The sequence below is a fragment of the Aethalodelphis obliquidens genome, unplaced genomic scaffold (genome assembly GCF_003676395.1).
Source record: "Aethalodelphis obliquidens isolate GAN/ISIS:26980383/991018 unplaced genomic scaffold, ASM367639v1 scaffold43, whole genome shotgun sequence".
NCBI classification, from domain to species: Eukaryota; Metazoa; Chordata; class Mammalia; order Artiodactyla; family Delphinidae; genus Aethalodelphis; species Aethalodelphis obliquidens.
In genome coordinates, this window is record NW_020837987.1 from 11,866,855 (window position 1) to 11,886,661 (window position 19,807).

At 51.4% G+C, this 19,807-nt stretch overlaps 2 protein-coding genes across 2 annotated transcripts in view; one reads left to right on the forward strand and one right to left on the reverse strand.

Moving 5' to 3' along the window:
* SYMPK (symplekin scaffold protein) overlaps nucleotides 1-9,446 on the reverse strand; it is a 35,826-nt gene extending 26,380 nt beyond the window's left edge. Inside the window, exons 1-7 of the mRNA XM_027079911.1 lie at nucleotides 9,327-9,446; nucleotides 5,115-5,238; nucleotides 4,904-4,969; nucleotides 3,554-3,607; nucleotides 3,386-3,459; nucleotides 1,586-1,712; nucleotides 703-952 (exon numbers count right to left, since the gene is read on the reverse strand). Of these exons, the coding sequence (XP_026935712.1) occupies nucleotides 703-952; nucleotides 1,586-1,712; nucleotides 3,386-3,459; nucleotides 3,554-3,607; nucleotides 4,904-4,969; nucleotides 5,115-5,219 (676 nt within the window). The 5' untranslated portion in view covers nucleotides 5,220-5,238; nucleotides 9,327-9,446. The remainder of the gene's footprint in view (nucleotides 1-702; nucleotides 953-1,585; nucleotides 1,713-3,385; nucleotides 3,460-3,553; nucleotides 3,608-4,903; nucleotides 4,970-5,114; nucleotides 5,239-9,326) is intronic.
* Nucleotides 9,447-10,288: 842 nt separating this feature from the next.
* On the forward strand, nucleotides 10,289-16,880 carry FOXA3 (forkhead box A3). Its single transcript, XM_027079913.1, has 2 exons — nucleotides 10,289-10,478; nucleotides 15,849-16,880. Exons 1-2 carry the CDS (start codon nucleotides 10,410-10,412, stop codon nucleotides 16,830-16,832), a joined length of 1,053 nt encoding a protein of 350 aa, XP_026935714.1. The 5' UTR covers nucleotides 10,289-10,409; the 3' UTR covers nucleotides 16,833-16,880.
* The last annotated feature ends 2,927 nt before the right edge of the window (nucleotides 16,881-19,807 follow it).

Sequence of the window (19,807 nt, forward strand, 5' to 3'; positions counted from 1 at the left end):
TGCTCATACCTACACCCTAAAGTAGATGCCATAATAATGACCCCCAATTTACCAATGAAGAAACAGGATCAGAGAGAATAGGTCAGTTGCTCAATGGTAGAGCAGAGATTCAAACACAAGCCACTACACTCTAATGCCTCTCAGTTGAAAGTATAAAGCATGGCCCTGTTTTCTGTAAAAACAGGGCAAACCGACACAGAAACTATGAATATATACATATAAATATCTTTGCATAAAAAAGGTCTGAAAGAAAACAATACTCTTAGCAGTATTCCTCTCTGGTGAGCAGGACTGGGGGAGGGGGTGTTTTCCCTTTATACCTCTCTATATTTATTGCTTGACATTTCAGTAACGTGCATCTACTACTTCTATAATTTGCAATTAGAAAAACTGTAAAACTAGCTAGTATTTACTACTAAGTGCTCACGTCTTCATGGAACCTCCCAACAAACCTGTGAAAGGGGTACTACTATCACCTCCATTTTATAAAAAGAAGATAAAGTTCAGAGAGGAGTAGCTTGCCCAAGCTCACATGAGTAAGTGGTAACACAGATTTGAACCTAGCATCAGGGCTCTTAAGCACTGTTTTAAACTGACTCCAGAAATGAAAAACCAAGAAAAAAGGGGGTGAGGGGGAGGAGGAGGAGGAAGGGAGCCAGTGCAGTGACTGACAAATGGCACCAGCTGATAGGTGGCACTCACTGTATTGGATATAGGGATGGTCACGAGGGATGCGGTCCAGGCTGATGTCGTGCTCCTGGCGTCGGGGCACCTCCGAGTCGGCCATGCGGGGTGACAGGGTGACAATGAGGCCCTCCACAAACTTGATGGCGTGGGTACGGATGCCGTCATTGTCAGAGTCCAACAGCAGGATGATGTCCCCAGCCATGGCAGACACCATATCCCAGCAGGCTTCCTGGAGCTCGCTGATCACCCGTGACTTCACCATCCACTGCGAGTGGGCCAGGGAGGGACGGACGGACAGACAGATGGGGAAAAGATATCAATCACCAACTCCACCAACTCCCAGAGATCCATAAATGATGATGAATACATTCACTGGGGAAATGTTCACTGAGTTACAACTCTGTCTCTGGCCCCATGCTAGTTGATGCTGGGGACAGGACCCAGTGGTGACCAAGTCAGGTCTGGTCCTGCCCTCACGAGGTTCACAGATAGTGACAACCCAGAGTGATGAAGACTCAGATCTTAAGGAAGCCAGAGGAACAACAGTGCCAACCTCACAAGGTGGTGGCAGAGATTAAATGGATTCATTCCTTTCATTAATGTTAATGTACATCACATTAACAGTGTGGACCTGGCTGGCCCATCCTGGTCACAAAGGAGGTACTCAGGGAATGTTTGTTGAATGCACAAATGAATGGACAGATGGATGGAAGGATGGGTTAATGGCAACTCCCTGACCATTAGACATTAGAACCCCTTTGTTGTCTTTTCTTAAAGATCAACAGCACGTCTTGCTCATAACGAATCTGATCTGATGCTGGTTTTGAACCCTAAAAGATGAGTCTGTAAATGAGACCTGTCAGGCTGGGACAGCCCCAGGTGGGGAGGGAGCTCTTACCTGCAGGGCCACCTTGTAGAGCTGGGTCATGGTGAGGATGGCCTTCTTCACCACATTCACATTCTCATCTCTCAAGAGCATGTTGAGATTCGCGATCAGTTTCAGCAGTAACTCAATGTCTCGCTTGCTAGGGGATGGAGGAAAAAGGGCAAGATCAAGGTGGTCTTTGGGCAGGTGATGGGAGCCTGGGGTCCACAAGGAAAGGGAAATCAGGGTCAGTGTGTCAGGAGATTGGAATGGAGGTGGACACCTGTCTTGTTTGCCAGCACAGCTGGAAGCTGAGAATAATGCCTGGCACCTTCAGACAGAGCTGACCCCAAACGCTGTCTAGGTTGGTCCTGTAACCCCCACTGTTCTGTATTATTAGGGCCCTGCTGTTCACATAAGGTGCAGCAGAGCCAGACAACTGTAAGTCTGGATAAGCAACTGTGTCTTCTAGAACAGCTCCTACCTCAAGGCTTGCTGTGAAAACTGCAACAACACATGTAAAGCTCTTAGAAAAGCATAGAAAGCATTCAATAGATATTAGCCATTATTACTTTAAAGCACTCTATTTTATGTAATCACGGTTTTGTTTACTAATTTGTTTACCTAAGTCTGAGGGCTCTGAAAGTGGGGGACCCTTTCTAGTCTGAGTACTAGCAGAGTCTCATTTTTTGTTGAAGGAAAAAATGAAAGGCCTTCAATAAATATTTATTCAGTGAATGAATAAATTCAAGGCTACACCTAGAGCTCAGAATGTGTATTTTCATAACACGTTACAATCTGAATTTAATAATTAAGCTAATCAGTCAAAAATATGAAACTCAGCCATCAACTACATGAAGGCAGGAACGATACCTGTTTTTATTCACTGTTATAGTCCTACAGTCTGACACAAATGCCTGGCACATAGCAGTTACGCGATACATATCTGTCGAACAAAAAGTTCTTTGGCAAACTCAGAAAACTTACCACAAATTGTCCCAGTAATAATCTATAAAAATTTTGAATCACTATTTTGTATACCTGAAATTAATATAATATTGTAAATCAACTATACCTTAAAAAAAAAAAAAAGACAAAACTAGTGGTTACCAATGGGGAGAAGGAAGGGAGGAGGGGCAAGATAGGGGTAGGGGGATTAAGAGGTACAAACTACTATGCATAAAATAAATAAACTACAAGAATATATTGTACACCACAGGGAATATAGCCAATATTTTACAATAACTTTAAGTAGAATATAATGTATAAAAAATCTGAATCACTATGTTGTATACCTGAAACTAATATTATAAATCAACTATACCTCAACTGAAAAAAAAAATTCTCCCAGTAAAAGGTGGAGACTGAGAATTTGGGCAATGGTGTTAGGGACACAGGTTAAAATCCCAGCATGGCCACATACTGGCTGTGTGACCTTAGGAAACTCACTTCACCTCTCTGAGTCACAGTTCTGTCTTCAGTTAAATGTGCCAAACAAATAATCCAGTGTTATTTTGAGGATCGAATAACAAAGTAGGTAAAGTATTTAGTACACCAAGGGAAGTAGCTGAAAAACCGTCAGATGCTGTTTACAATATGAAGGTATAGCCGATAGTCCTTACTGATGATGCAGATGTGAAGTGTGGGAGAAGTAGAGGAACTGTAGATGAGTTCAAGATTTCGACCTTATTAAATATTTGCTGGGGAATCACCATGCATGGGAGGGAGAATGGGTCTGAGAAGCAGAGGGCAAGGCTCTCAGGGCAGGGCCAGGCACCAAAGAGGCTGACTCCAGCAGGGGTGCTCCCAGGGGCTCCCTGCACCACCCCATACCATGCCTCCTCGATGAAGCCGATGACAAACTTGCGCACTTCAATGGACTTGTCTGCTTGGAAAGCGATGATCTCCTGCCAAGGTCAGGAAGAAGGTAGGTCAGAGTTGCCCCAGGATCCATTCCCTTATCCCTACGCCCACACCCTTTCTCTCCTGTCGGTCACTCACATCCAGGAAGTTGTCCAGTAGTGTGGGATCTTTGTTGATGATCAGCTCCTGGACCTGGAAGGAGATTGGGGATGGGAAGGAGGAACACACATATAAAACCAGGGTCCCATCAGTGCAGATAGGAACATGTAGGAGAAAACAGCATGGGGGTAGGGAACAGAAAAGCTCAGTTCAGATCCTGGCTCTGCCACTCCTACCATGGCCTGGGCAAATGGCTTCCCCTGAGTCTCAGTTTGCTCTTCTGTAAAATGCGAATCGTAAACAACTTATAGGGCTGTTGTGAGGCTTCAATAAGAAGATGCTACAGGGCGCAGGTCCTGGTGGATAGTGAGTACGTGTTACAGATGGAGGCTAAAGAAAAGAGGGAAGTGCTGCAGGACTCCTACCTTCCTGAGGCTCACCCAGCAATTCTCTCCACTCTCCTTCTGTTTCTACTCCCCACTCAACTGTCACAATTCATCAGGCATTTTATGACAATGAGAACACATTTTCTGAGGCCCCTGTACCTGCCAGGCTCTTTGGAATAAGCCCTTCCCAAAAACATTCTCACAGAAGCTCACTGCCTATGACTCAAGGCACTATTGAACAGCCCTGACAACCACTCCACGAGGGAGGCCCCGTCAGGACCCCACTCTACTGCTGAGGTGGAATCAACTACCCAAGGCCACATGCTGAACAAGTAGAACTGGGGTCCTCACCCAGGCAACCTGACCTCCCAACCTCTGAACTCCACCTGCCTCCCCAATTCCCCATGCCCTCTTTTGCTTCTGTATAAGCTATTATGCCCTCTGGTCAAGACACTCTCCCTCTCTCACTTAGCCTGGTTCTCTCCGTATCATCCAGGTCTCAGCTCAGACATCCCTCTTCTAAAAAGCTCTCCCTGACTCCCCACCGCTAGGCTGGGTCAGAAGCTCTCTCTGGGTTCCACACCCCTCTGGGCTCCTCCATCCCATCCCTGCCCACTCTGGGTCCTCACTGTCTGGTCACCTGCATGTCTTCCCCACTGGATAGGACCCTGGCAGAGAGCAAATACGAGGATCAAGAGCATAGAATTTGGAGTCTGAATCCAGCATTCAAGTCCTAGTTCAGCCAGCTGCTATGAGTGACCTTGGGCTAGTTTAAGCTCTGAGACTCTGCTTCTTTCTCTATAAAACAGGGAAGAGCCCTGCCTCATAGAGTTTTTGTGAGAATTAAATGACAGCGTGGCCAAATAGCACTGAGCACCATAGCAGGCATATCCCAAGTGCTTAACTGTGGACACTAGTGTTATTACCAGTGTCTTCTTTTCCAGAGGTTCCCATCCTGGCTCCCCTTGTCCTGCTTAGCCCAGCATCACCCCCTTCCCCTCACCTGTTTGAGCACTGTGATCTTTGAATCATTGGTGATCAGTGCTGCCTGGTTGAGGAGATCCACCACCTGGAAGGAAGGTGAAAGGCATGTGACAGTACTCACCTTGCCAGCCCAGCCCTGACGGCGCCCCCTGGGTTCTGCCACCTAGAGGTGGATGGCCCAAAGACAGGGCCTGTGCCTCCCCACTCCAAACCCCTCTCTCCATACTCACTCTCTCTGATGTGGTCATGCCATCAATGCCCGGCCCCTCCTCTTGTGTGAAAAACTGTGATGCCACGCTCCGGCGAGTGACGCTGTCCCCACTGCTGCCTGCCATGGCTGCTGCCTGGTACTCCCTGGAGAAGACAGATCAAGCTCTGCACCTTACCTCACTAGCTGCAAAGGGTTCAACCCTCCTTTCTAGCCTGTTGGATCTTTGTTGGGTCTTTTGAAGCCCCTCCCCCTTCCAGAGTCTGGATCAGACTGTACGTGTCCATGAGGCTACAACCTGGGGGAGACTGATGTCTCCCAGCTCAGAGGCAGTACCTCATGGAGTACCAAGCCTCACCTCCAGTACTTTACACATAACGGGCTGACCACAAACACCTGCTGAATGACTGAACAAATGAACACAGAGCAGCCACGCACTGGTCTCAGTGCCTCCTGTCTCTCCATCAGGGCTGTACTCTGGACTGGACACCAGAGCAAGCTTTCTAAAACATAGCTCTGAGGAGCTCCAGTCAGAGTCCTGTACGTCGTAAGTACTCAATACATCAGAGAAGGCCTAATTAAATTATATTTCTGCCATTTTCTGGATTACTATGGAGTTGTGCTTTAAAAGGCCGGGGGCGGGGGACTATTGGGCATCTGTCCCAAAGTCACACTGGCAAAATTAACAAATAAGAAGGGTATCAAATACAGCACTATTCCTAATAGCAAAAGACTATTATCGGGCTTCCCTGATGGTGCAGTGGTTAAGAATCCGCCTGCCAATGCAGGGGATATGAGTTCGAGCCCTGGTCCTGGAAGATCCCACATGCCATGGAGCAACTAAGCCCAAGCGCCACAACTACTGAGCCTGCGCTCTAGAGCCAGTGAGCCACAACTACTGAAGCCCGTGTGCCTAGAGCCTGTGCTCCACAACAAAAGAAGCCACCGCAATGAGAAGCCCACGCACCGCAACAAAGAGTACCCCCGGCTCGCCACAACTAGAGAAAGCCCGCGTGCAGCAATGAGACCCAACGCAGCCAAAAATAAATAAATAAATTTATTAAAAAAAAAAAAAGACTATTATCAACACAAATGTTCTCAAATAGGGAGACTGGCCGAAAAACTATGATACATCCACATAATAAAACACTATGTAACTATAAAAAGGAATGAGGGAAGGAAAAAAAAAAGGAATGAGGAAAATCTCTATATACACTGATAAACAGTGGGCTCTAGCACATTTTAAGTAAAAGCAAGTAAAGTGAAGACAATGTTTACTGTATGCTCCCTTTTTACAAAACAAAGGAAAATATGTGTATATGTTAAAAAAAGAAAAAAAAACTGAAAGGAAAAACCAAAAAGTAGAAAAGGGAGAATATAGTTTAAAAAAAAAAAAGATGGATCTCAATGTATTATCATCATGAAAAGATGACAGTGACAGCCTGTTGCATCACAGAAGAATGTATACAATTAAACTGACTTTTGTCAAGTTTGTGTATGTATACACAGAATGACCCAGGCAAGAAACCACTGGGTCTCAGCTGCCTCTTCTGTAAAACAGGGATGGTAACAGTGTTTCTCTCTCAGAACTATTTTGAGGAGTAGATTAGTTTCAGAAGGCTACTGCATAAACTGTTAACAACAATTTGAGGAGGGTGAAAAAGGTGCATCTTTTAAGAGATATACTGCACACAGCAGTTTATTCAACAGGTATCTGCTGAATGAATGACTATCCAACAACCTCCTTCCTAGTCTCCCTGCTGCCTGTCATCCCCACATCTTGCTTAGAGTCAGAGCCAACTCCTCACCAAGACCTAGAAGACCTTATGTGATCTGGCCCCTTCTACTTCTGCCCTCATTTCCCTCTCAGCTCTCCCTTCTCCAGCAACACTGGCTTCCTTGTCATCATGCCAATCATACCCCTTCCTCCAAGCCTTCTCCTCCAAGGGCTTCTCTTCTTTCTGCCTGGGATATCCCTCCCCTCACAGCCTGGCACAACTCCCTCCCTCCTTATTTCCTTCAGGTCTCAACTCAAATATCCCAGCAGTGAGGTCTTCTCTGACTATCGCATTTCAAACTTCCATTTCCTCTCCATCCCCATCTGTGTTGCTTTATTTTTCTCCATGGCATTTATTATCAACACACTACATATTTATAAGCTCCATGAGGGCAGAGGTGTGTGTGTGTGTGTGTGTGTGTGTGTGTGTGTGTGTGTGTTCACTTTCTCTATCCCCAGCACGGAACAGAGCTTGGCACCTAGTAAGTATTCAATAAAAATCTGCACAGTGGGGCTTCCCTGGTGGCGCAGTGGTTGCGAGTCCACCTGCCGATGCAGGGGACACGGGTTTGTGCCCTGGTCCGGGAAGATCCCACATGCCGTGGAGCGGCTGGGCCCGTGAGCCATGGCCGCTGAGCCTGCGCGTCCGGAGCCTGTGCTCCGCAATGGGAGAGGCTACGGCAGTGAGAGGCCCGCGTACCGCAAAAAAAAAAAAAAATCTGCTAAGTGAATGCCAAAGGGCTTCAACAATCACTGGGCTTAGTATCCCTACCCTTTGGCTCTAGAATGCTTGAAAAATAACAGCTAATATTTACTGAACATTTAATATGTGCTGGACACAATTCTAACACATGTAGTAACTTAGCAACTTATTTAAACCTCACATCACCAACTCTTTGAGGTAAGTACTGTTTTTTTTTTTTTAATAGGGGTATAGTTGTTTTACAGTGTTGCATCAGTTTCTACTGTACAGCAAAGTGGAGTTCCCTGTGCTATACAGCAGGTTCTCACTAGTTATCTATTTTATACATATTAGTGTGTATATGTCAATCCTAATCTCCCAATTCATCCCACCCCCTCTTGGTGCCCATAAGTTTGTTCTCTACATCTGTGTCTCTATTTCTGCCTTGCAAACAGGTTCATCTGTACCATTTTTCTAGATTCCAAGGTAAGTACTATTTTTAATTTCCATTTTACAGATGAGGAAATTTGAAGTCCAAGGAGGTAAAGTCACTTGATCAAAGGCTCACAACCTGTAAGATGTAGACCTAGGAGTATGGTTGCAGAATCCAGCCTTCTCACTGCTGTGCTGGACTGCCTCTCTAAAGGAACTGCTTCCCCCTGCTAGGTCTGTTCCCAACAATCCAGTATACTGTTGTTTCCCATCAGAACACAGTGAACTTTTTCATGATGAACCTTTCACATTGATCCACCCAAACTTTTTACCATGTTGTTCCTCTTCCACTTTTTGGTTTCTTTCTTTATTTTTTAAACGTATATACATATTTCCTTTTCTTCTGTAAAAAGGGAGCGTACGATAAACAGTCTTTCATTTCGCTTTTCACTTAATATATGCTGGAGCCCACTCTCTATATTTCATTCCTTTTTTGCCCCCCTTCTCTCATTCCTTTCTACAGCTGCATGGTATTTTATTATGTGGCTGTTATCTGTTTTCCTCCTCTGCCAGTCTCCCTACTAAAGAACATCTGGGGTGTTTGTAGTCTTTTGCTATTACCAACAATCATTGGTTCCCCTTCCCTCCCGGTCCCACCGCCCTACTCCCACCTGGGAATATGACGACTCCCCGCATATACAGAGAGTGGCCCCACGAAAAATCTTTCATCTTTCAACGAACATTAACTGGGAGTTTTCGGCGTGACAGCGCTGTACTGGGAAACGCTGAGCTCATGGTCACAGACAGAACAAATAAAGGTCCAATAACAAATGAGACCCCCCGCCAAGCGACATGAAGGAAAGGCACAGGAACCTATAAGAGCGTTTAACAGGCGGATTTCGGGACGGAGAGCGGGAAAGGAGGGCTTCGCAGAGGAAGTGACGTTGGTGCCCAGACCCGAAAAATGAATGGGAGTCAGCCAGGCGGAATGAGTAAAAGGACGTTGCAAACAGAGGGGACGACATGTGCAAAAAGCCTGAGGCGGGAAGGCGTATGGCGAGTCTGAGGAACCGAAAGGCCAGTGCAGCTGTGCGACGTGAGGAACGAGCAAAGAGGCAGAGCCGAGGCCGGCTGGGCGGACGCGCCTTGGGGGCCACGTTGGAACTTTGCCCTGAGGGCACTGGGGAGCCACGGGAGGGTCCAGAACTGGGGAAGAAACTGGGGTCCCGAGCGTCACTGCTCCCTTCCCCTCTCAGCGTCCCCACTCCCCCCGGCAGCGCCCCTGCCCTTTCAGGGTCCTTCCTCCCTTCGTCCCCGGGCCCCCACGCCGCCCCCCCTCTCACCGCGGCTCAGGCCTCCGTCCCCCTCGCGCCCCCTCAGCAGCGCCTCTTCACAGACGCCGCCGCCATCTTCCGCTCGCCGCCGTGACACTGCGCATGCGCCGTGCACGGAGGGTCGCTGGGAAATGGAGTCCACTCTGCGGCAGTACCCCGCCCCTACCTTCGGCCGCGCGGCCGGCCTTCCGCTCTCCGCTCCCTACGACGCCGGGGCAGCCATTCATTTCCGGCTTTCGGGAGCCATACCTCCTGGGAAATGTAGTCCTTTGACGGGGTCGGGAAGGAAAGGGGGATAGAGGCTTATGGGAAATGGAGTTCACAGTAGTTCTGGGTCCCTGGACGGCAGGTGTTAGAGAGAGTGGAGAGTCCGGGAGGCGAAGCTCTTAGGTCTGGAAGGTGGTCTGTTTCCTCAGCGGGGTCTGAGCAGAGGCGTCGATCCCTTCAACCCTTGGTGCTGACCATTTACACAGTATGGAGCATTTCCAGCTATCAGAAGCTTCAGTCTTCCAGTCCGTCCAATGGAAAATGTGGTTTCGAGGAGCTCCTACAGGTTCTTATAGTAACACATCGGGACCCATGGAGACCACTCGGCTCTGAGCCTCCTTTACTCCGCGGCAGTCTTGCTGGGCTCTGGCTGTTCGCCTGCTCCTGTCGAGATGATGAACCCCCTGGATGGAAGGGCCCTAGAGTTCTGCCCTCGAGGCTTTTAGTATCAGCAATGCCTCCCACCTGTAGCTCCTCACTCGTTCAGCCATCTCCAGCTCTCGCGTCCCCGGGCTGCGGCTCCCGGCGCCTGAGGTCTTTCTCCTCGCAATCCCGCAGGGGGCGCCCCAAACCGGGCGCACCGCCCTCGGGGAGGCGGGAGGGGAGCCCTGGGCGGGCGAGGGCGAGGGCGGGGGGGGGGGGGTGGGGGGGGGTGTCCCGGCTATAAAGCGTGGCCGCCTCCCGCGGCGCCCGGGAAGGCTGGGACCCTGGGCGGTCGGACGGACGGGCGCCGGTCGGAACTCAGGCCGTGCAGGCTGAGAGATCCGAAGCGCTTGGTTCCCCCCCGGGCCGGAGCGGGGGCGGGTGGGGGCACAGGCCCGGGGGATGCTGGGCTCAGTGAAGATGGAGGCCCATGACCTGGCCGAGTGGAGCTACTACCCGGAGGCGGGCGAGGTGTGTCCTCGGGGATGGCGGAGCGGGAAGCGGGGGTGGGGGTGGGGGGGTGGGGGGGCAGGAATCAGGGTGCGGGCCTAAATGGGGGCAAGAACCGGGGTGTGGACTCAAGTGGGGGCCCCAAATAGAATTGGGGAGCGGAGGAACTAGAGACACGGAGACCAGGTGTAGGAGTCAGGGACGGGGGACAATGCATGGGAGCGCGGTTTAGGCAGGCTAGTCAGAGTGAGGGCTTAAACGGGAGTCAGGAAGATTTAGGCAAGGGTCAAGTCATAGCTTAAATGTGAGGGCTGGGTGTCAGGGACCCAAAGTACAAGGAATTAAAATTAACAGACCAAAGATGAGACTCAGAACTCCGGGATACGGACAGAGCTGGGGGATTAGGAAATGGGGTTCAAAACTGGGGAAAATATAAGGGACTAAGTGATGGGAGAGGGAGGTCACCATTAAGAGAAATCTGAGCTGGGAGCTCAGGGTTAGAAATTAGTGTTAAAGATGGGGGTCTGGGGTAGAAATAAGAATTGGGGTTCCGGTATACGGATTGGGGCTGCGACTACGTCAAAGTCAGAAATGGGGGTTGGTGCTCGGGTATAAGAGATGAAGGTGCTCAGAGACGAAGCTTGGTCTGGGGAGTGTGAAATAACAGGTGATTTAAGAGTTGGGGCTCGGATAGATAGGGGTCAGAGTCGGGATCCTGAGATCAGGGCGTGTCGGCAACAGCATTGGCAGTGGAGGGGTCGGTCTCCACCCCCGCCCCCCATCCCTACTAATGACCCTCACCCCTCCCAGCTGAACTTCAGTGGTTTAATTGTTATCAGAGACCCTCAGCAGGGATTCTCCTTGTTGGAGTCTGGAGGGTTTCAGATTTCGCACCCCCCATCCCCGCCCCCACTCCACCTTCCAGCAATCTCCACTAATTGCTAATGTCCTCACCAGTCCCATCTCAGACAAGATTTCCCTGGAGTAGGGGGCAGGGATGTATCTTAATTCGCTCACCCTAGCCGCCGGGAAGTCCCTCCCCAGGTCTAACTCCCATTCCTCTTGCTGCAAGGACTCCTTCTGAGCGTGCTCTCTGCCTAGTCAACATTGTGAAGTGGAGGGGTCCTCGTCAGAGGGTTATGGGGGGTCTGGATACCTGGGTTTCTGATGGAAGGGGACTGTGGGCTTGAGGTGGGGTATGGGACTGGAATGGTTGAGTTCTCCAAAGAGACCAAGATCTGGGGTTTACAGGGGCCCCAGAGCGCCTGAGTCCTGGGTCTGGGGTTTGAAGCTGTAGGGTGAGACTCCTGAATACCCAGGCCTGCGGGGCTTGGCAAGGTGCCCAGGAGGGGCCAGTCCTGGGGCTGTGGAGGTGTGAGGTGCACGTGGGGTGGTGCAGAGAAGGGATTGGGAGTGTTGAGAGGTGGAGCCTGGGCAGCTGGAGATGTAAGTTACATGGTGGGGAAGGCAGAGACCAGGTTGGAGGTGGAGACTCCCAGGTATTGGGGGATCCTGGCTGAAGCCCCCACATAGTTCAGAGTCTGGGGACCTGATTTAAGGGTACCAACTACAAATCAGTGTTCTGGAGGCATATCTTAAGAAGTAAATTGCAAGGGTCTAGGCTGAAGGAGTCATTATTTGGGGCAAAACCTGACGTTTGGTAGGGGACAATTTGTGTGGAAATTGTCTCTGAAATTGAGGGACAGTCTAGAGATAGTCAGCATTTGAATGCGTATTTTGGAAGAGTTGACATGTAGGGGGCTGGAAATGGACATACTGTGTGAGGGTCTCCTCAGCTTTCCCATCAACTGAACCACCTCCTCCCCCTGGGTCAGAACAATGTGGGGAGAAAAACGTGCACTCACTCAGCGACTGAGAACTGAAGGGGCCCCCAAACTGCTTCTTGCCCACCACACCCACCCTGTTGGGGTGATGTTGACCTCCCCAGGCTGGCTCCCTGTCTGGAAGGAAACTGGAAAGTTATTGCCCTAAGACATCCCCACTGGCCTCTGCTTCTCACAGATCAGCTGGTCCAACTGCTCCCCAATTTTAGAGGTGGAAAACCTAAAGCCTCTTGGCGTGCGGGGGGAGCCGCTTGAGGTCCTAGGCTGGGACCAGGGTTAGAAAGGAGCTTGTAGCTTCACACTGCCCCCTGCTCCCTGTCACACCCTCCTCCAGAGACAATAAGGAAATGAAAGGGGAGAAATTCCAGCCTCCTGGGGTGGGCGTGCAGGTCCCCTGAGGGCCTCCCCCCCAGTCTCAGCCCCGCCCTCGCTGGGGAGATCCGGTTCAGACCCGGACACTGGGGGTTCATCCCAGCCCCAGGCATGTGAAAGCCTAGGGTGGATTAGGGCAGCTGGAGTGCTTGAGGTCAGACCTCAAAGAGGACTTCCGGGTGGATGGGGAGCCAGAAGAGAAGGGCTCTGGGGTCCCAGTCTGTCTTCCTCTGTGATACAGGAGAGTCTGACTGAGTTGGAGAAATGTAGGGGGTTGTAGAGGGATTTAGGACCTCTCTGTGGATCCCCTGAGTCCATCACCTTCTCCCCTCTCTCTGAAGGACCCTCTTCCCTTACTCTTAGGGAGGGGCGAGAACCAGCCAACCCGGGGGTGGGGTGGGGGGGTGGGGGGAGACCAGTGCATGGGGGAGGGGAGTAGCTGTGGCTCCAATTTCAATGTGAGACTTCTGGGGAGATGGTGGTGCTGAAGCAAGGGGCAGAGAGATGCAAAGACGTGCTGAAGGGGAAAGAAAGAACAGGGTGGGAGAGGAGTGGGGTAGAGAGAGACAGAGAGAGAGAGTGCCGAGGCAGGGAGAAAAAGATGTGAGAGATGACGGGGGTGGGGGACAGAGGGAGAGAGAGATGGGGTATGGGAGAGTCACAAGGAAAGAAAGGCAGAGGAGGGGGAGATGAGAGAGAGAAAGACAAGGAGAGAGACAGGGAGAGAGAAAGGGAGAGAGCGTGGGGAGGGGAGAGAGACAGACGTGGGGAGGGGATGAGGGAAGGAGTATAGAGGTACTGAGACAGGGAAGGAGATGCACAGATACACACAGAGCCACAGGGAGATTCAGAGACATAGGAGAAAAGAACTACCTGGAAGTCATGTGAAAGAGAGGGGAGAGTTTCTCTACTAGAACGCAGACCTGGGTTGCTTACCACCTGCCCCTGACTCCTTGAGTGACCCTGGCATTTCCCTTTTCTCTCTGGACCTTTGGATGTGCAGACACTTAAGTGACAAGGGAATGAGATGGGACACACTGATTCATAGCAGAGGTGGCTCCCACCAGAGCTATAGCACCCCCCCAGTGCCGTGAGACCACCCTCCCTCAGGGGGAGGGAGCAGGGCAGACAGGCAGATGGAAGATTGACAGAGAAAGGATGGAAGACGGGATGAAAGGGGTAAATGCAGACAGAAAGAAATCACCATCCACCATGCTTCCTATTTTCCTTGCTTATCTTGTTCACTTCCTGCTAGACTGACAGCTCCCTGAGGGCAGGCATTTCAGTCTGTCTTGGTCACTGCTTTTATAGCTTGATCCAGAACACCGATCTGGAGCCAGACTGCCTGGATTCAGAATCCCCGTTCTTTTCCTTTCTTGTTGTGTGACCCCTGGACAACCTCTCTGATCCTCAGCTTGCTCAGCTGTAAAATGGGCATGATAGTGCCTCCCCCATAGTGTGGTTGTAAAGATGAAAGCAGACCTTTGCTGTGAAGTGCCTGGAGCAGTGCCGGCACAGAGTAGGGCCAAGAAATATTGAACAATTGAGAGACTATATAGTTACTTACAAAGACATAGCAATGTCTACTGTATTTCACTGAGCTAAGAGGCACATTTTCTCCCCATTGAACATATCTGAAAATGGAATGGGTTTTACAGTCAATGGTGTCTAGGGATTATAATTGACAGTGTTTTTTTCCATTCTTATTGATACTTAAAATAATACTGCAGCTTACGAAGTGATGTCTTAGATTTGATGATATATAATAAACAGACGACATATATTAGGTAGAAATATGTGAGTTCTGATTTTAAAATGCTTTTGATCTATAAAAACTGTAATTGTATAACCTAAAAGATGATGGCTAGATGGACAGAGAGTACACATATAAGGACTTCCCTGGCGGTCCAGTGGTTAAGACTTTGCCTTCCAATGCAGGGGGTGCGGGTTCGATCCCTGGCGGGGAAGCTGAGATCACACATGCCTCGCAACCAAAAAACCAAAACATAAAACAGAAGCAATATTGTAAGAAATTCAATAAAGACTTTAAAAATGGTCCACATCAAAAAAAAAAAGTACACATATAGATTCCATTATTAGATAAATCAGCAGTTCTTGATTTTTTTTTTTTTTTTTTGTCTTAGGACCTCTTTACACTCTTAAAGTTATTATTTTGCCTGTGTTGGGTCTTCGTTGCTGCACGCGGGCTTTCTCTAGTTGCGGCGAGCAGCGGCTACTCTTCGTTGCGGCGCGTGGGCTTCTCATTGCGGTGGCTTCTTTTGTTGCGGAGCACGGGCTTCAGTAGTTGCACACGGGCTTCAGTAGTTGCGGCGCATGGGCTCAGTAGTTGTGGCTCGCGACCTCTAGAGCGCAGGCTCAGTAGTTGTGGTGCGTGAGCTTAGCTGCTCTGTGGCACGTGGGATCTTCCCAGACCAGGGCTTGAACCCGTGTCCCCTGCACTGGCAGGCAGATTCTTAACCACTGCACCACCAGGGAAGTCCACCCTCTTAAAACTATTGAGGACCCCAAACAGTTTTTATTGATCGGGGTTATGTTGATTGTTAACAGCATTCAAAATTAAAACTGAGGCGTTTTAAAAATAGGCATTAATTCTTTTTAAAATAGCAACAATGTGTTAGTATAAGCAATGTATTTTTACTAAAATAACTATTTCAAAACATTTAGTGAGAGGAGTGGCACAGTTACATTTTTGCAGATCTCTTTAGTGTCTGGTTCAGTAGAAGACAGCTGCATTTTCCTAGCTGCTTCTACATTTGGTCTATTGCAATATCACCTGTCATGTGGCCTCTGGAAAACTCTGCTGTACGCTCATGAGGGAAGGAGAGTGAGAAAGGCTAGTCATATCTTATATCTTTCATTATATGAAAATAGTTTTGGAGACTCCCCCCAAAAAAGTCTTGGAGACTCTCCAGGGTGTCCTGGACCACACTTTGAGAACCACTTAAAGTGTGAGCTTCAGTATATGGGAGCGTGGGGGAATGGGGTCAGGGAGGGAGGTGCACGAGGAGGGGGGGAAGAGAGAGACTTCAACAGACAGCTGTTTACAGAGGAGGCAAGACAGATAGACAGATGGACACACAATGGGTCCAGTGACCCTTTGCTTACCAACAGAGTCGAGACTCACCACCCGCTGTTTCTCTTTCTTTCCCTATAGGTCTACTCTCCGGTGACCCCAGTACCCACCATGGCCCCCCTCAACTCCTACATGACCCTGAACCCTCTGAGCTCTCCCTACCCCCCGGGGGGGCTCCCTGCCTCCCCACTTCCCGCTGGACCCCTGGCGCCCCCAGCGCCCACAGCACCCCTGGGGCCCACCTTCCCAGGCCTGGGTGCCAGCAGTGGTGGTGGCAGCAGCTCAGGGTATGGGGGCCCGGGACCAGGGCTGGTGCACGGGAAGGAGATACCGAAAGGGTACCGGCGGCCCTTGGCACATGCCAAGCCGCCATATTCCTACATCTCGCTCATCACCATGGCCATCCAGCAGGCGCCGGGCAAGATGCTGACCCTGAGCGAGATCTACCAGTGGATCATGGACCTCTTCCCCTACTACCGGGAGAACCAGCAGCGCTGGCAGAACTCCATCCGCCACTCGCTGTCTTTCAACGACTGCTTCGTCAAGGTGGCGCGCTCCCCAGACAAGCCAGGCAAGGGTTCCTACTGGGCCCTGCACCCCAGCTCAGGTAACATGTTTGAGAATGGCTGCTACCTGCGCCGCCAGAAGCGCTTCAAGCTGGAGGAGAAGGTGAAGAAAGGGGGCGGCGGGACCTCTGCCTCCAGGAATAGTGCGGGGTCAGCCTCCTCGACCACCACCCCCGCTGCCACAGTCGCCTCTCCGCCGCAGGCCCAGCCTCCAGCCCCCGAACCTGAGGCCCAGGGTGGGGAAGATGTGGGGACTCTGGACTGTGGCTCACCCCCATCCTCCACACCCTATTTCACTGGCCTGGAGCTCCCGGGGGAGCTGAAGCTGGATGCACCCTACAACTTCAACCACCCTTTCTCCATCAACAACCTGATGTCGGAACAGACACCAGCACCTCCCAAACTGGACATGGGATTTGGGGGCTACGGGGCGGAGGGTGGGGAGCCCGGGATCTACTACCAGGGCCTGTATTCCCGCTCTCTGCTTAACGCGTCCTAGCAGGGGGGTGGGAACGTGGTGGGTGGGGTATGGCTGTAGCTCACACCATCAGGCTCGTGGGGCCTGATCCTCCTGGGGACACTTTGCTTGTCCTGTCAGTTAGCATCTTGGCTGGTCTGTTACTCACTGTGGTGACTGCCATCTCTGTGGGCATCGCGTTGACCCACTGGCTACTGTGATAACTGCCATTGACATCTTGGCGGGCCCGTTGAGTACTGTGAAGACTGCCATGTTGATTGATGTTATCGGTTGATCTATTGGGTATTCTGATGGCCACCGTCTGGGATGACATCTCGGTTGGCCCTTTGGGTGCTGTGATGCACATCCCCTTGGGTGATCCTTTGGATGTGGTGGTGACGCTGGCCCACTGGGTGCTGTGATGGCCACCATCTTTACTGGCTGACATAACCAGTGTACCACTGTGCAGCATGATGGCCACCAACAGCCCCTGTGTTGGCCATGTCATCACTGTCTGGTGTGAGTTGAGTGAGGGATGGAGATGAGGATACTCCTTGGTTTTTTTCTGGAGCCCATCCCCCGCTCCGGTCCAGGAGAAACCAGAAAGGACTGGTTAGGGTGTGGGGAATTTCTACTGAAGTCTGGTTCTTGCCTGGGAAGCGGGATACTGGCTGTGTATGACCATTAAAGGCACCATTTCTGCCTCTTACTGAATGTCTCTTTTCCTTGGTGAGTGGGCCCTGTGAGACTTGAACACCTGAATTGCTGTCCCCTGTCCCCTCTCCTTCCTGCCCCCAAGAGCTGGCTGCCTCTGGGGGAAGGGCTGGGGGAGGCATCGACCTGACCTTTGGCTCTTTGCTGTCCCTGACCCCAAGGACAGTTTGCTCACAGATAGCAGCCCCTGCAGCAGTGGGGCCAGGGCAGCAGGAGGAGGTGTCTGTGCAGGGACCAAGGCCATCTCCCTACCCCCACTCTCCAGACACATGCCCCTAGCCCCGAGGTTCAGGGAGCCCAGGGGCTGCTTGGTTTTTGGTTAAGCTAGGGAGGAGGAGAAGGGACAAACAGGGTGCTAACTGAAGGAGACAGGGTGTGTGCTAGTTTGTTTGCATGTGTGCGCCTGTGCCTCTGTGGGTCATAGGACATCACTACGGCCATTGAGGTCCCTGTGGTCTGCTGCAGGGTGTTCTCTATTGTTTGTATCCCTCAACTGTCTGAATTTGTGTGTCTGTTCCTCCCCTGGGTATGTGCTTACTGTCGGTGTCTCGGGATATCAGACTCGTGTGCGTGTTTCCTTTATTGTTTTGTGTGTGTGGTTCTCTTATACACCTATCCCTGGGACCCTCTGGGTCTCACTCTGTTGGATGTGTGTTTCTGTATGTCCATTTGTCTACATACTTGCTGCCTTAAAGAGTCTACGTGTGACTACATCGGCGTTGTGGGTCATTTTGTGTTTCATGTGTATGTCTGGGAATCAGCGTGTGTCTGTATTTTTTTTAAAAAGTATGTCCGTTTTTGTGTATTATGCCTGTCTTTGCTGTGTGCCTGTGACTGCTGTGGCTGTGTGTGAGCGTGTGTTGACTGGCCCTGGTGTGTCTGTCTCTTTCACGTGCAGGTGTGTGGGAAAGGAGCTGGGTCCTCCTTCGGGTGCTGGGGGCTTCTGGGAGCCTCTGGGTTTGGGGTTTGGGTGTTTCTATTCCTCCAGGTCTCTGCCTGGGCTCTGAGTCTGATATCTGTGGCTCAGATGTTCCAAGGGATGGCTCTGTGAAACGCAACTGTGTTCCTCACACCCTTCGTTTCACAGAGTGGAAACAGAGACCCAGAATGGGAAGGGACTGGGCCAAGGTCATTCCGCCACGCTGGAGCGGGTGTGATTTCCTTAGTTTGCATTTGTCTTACTTGGTTGTTGGCTCTCTAGCCACTCGTTCATTTAGTCAGTCAGTCATTCAAAGACCAAAGGCTGTCTCTTTATGTTCGCGCGCATGTGTGCATGCATGCGTGCGTGCGTGTGTGCGTGCGTGCGTGTGTGTGTGGTTTGTGTGAGAGACAGACAGAGAGAGGGAGCGGGGGGCGGGGGGGGAGAGATGTTTCTCCCAGTTCCTGTGTGTCCATCTTTCTCTGTTTCTTAGTGTCATCTATGTCCCTACCTCTCTCTCTGTGCCTTTATGTCTGTCCCTTGGTTTATGGGAAAATGCTTGCTCATCATGCCCTGTGCCTCTGTCTCTCGTATTCTCTGCCTTGCTCTCTCTCTCCATCCGCTCCGTGGCTTCGACTCCGTCCTCCCTCTCTCTGGGCCTCTGGATCGCTCCCTCCTTCCCTTGGGGGCTCTGGGTCTTCCTCTCTTGGGGTCCTCCTCCCCCCACTCCTTAGGCTCTCTGGCCTCTCTCCTCCTCCTCCGGTCTCTCTCTCCCAGCTCCCTGAGTTTCCGCCTCTACCTGCCACCTCGCAGGCCAGGCCCTCTATTTCTGTCACCGTGCCCGCCCTGCCGGCTGCGTGTCACCCCCCTCCGCCCCCTGCCGTGCTGGCTCCCAGTCAGCCGTCCCACCAGCCTCGCTGTCCTGGGCAGGCTGGGGAATTCCTCCTGGTTCCTGGAAAAAACAACTGGTGTCGAGAGAAAGGCCCTCAGTCTCCCTGGGTGCCCACCCCCCTCCCTCGGGCCTGGGGGTCTCTCCCAGAGTCATGCCGGCCCGAGGCAGGAAGCCCTGCGGTTTCTGGCTTCTCCCAGGCGGCCTCCGGATCTGGCCCCCGCCCCCCGGCCAACAGCCCAAATATTATTCCGCAGGAGGAGTCGGTGGCAGCGGGAGGAGGCCCAGGCTGAAAGAGGCTTTCAGGGCAGCCAGGCTTGGGGCTTCCTGTCCCCAGGCTCAGGCCTCAGGCCGCCCCAGTGGGGACCTCAGGTGGCCGGAGGGGCGGGTGTTGTTGTAGGGTCCTGGGGGGAGGGTGGGGCCATCCGTCAGGGTGTCTGGTGGCCACCGGCTCGGCTGGCGTGGGCAGGTGTGACCCCTACCCCAGGGACAGCC

Excerpts from the sequence above, each read along its gene's own strand:
- FOXA3 (XM_027079913.1), top strand. The coding sequence starts at position 10,410 with ATGCTGGGCTCAGTGAAGATGGAGGCCCATGACCTGGCCGAGTGGAGC. Across the intron at positions 10,479-15,848 it reads ACTACCCGGAGGCGGGCGAG|GTCTACTCTCCGGTGACCCC; the intron begins GTGTGTCCTCGG and ends CTTTCCCTATAG.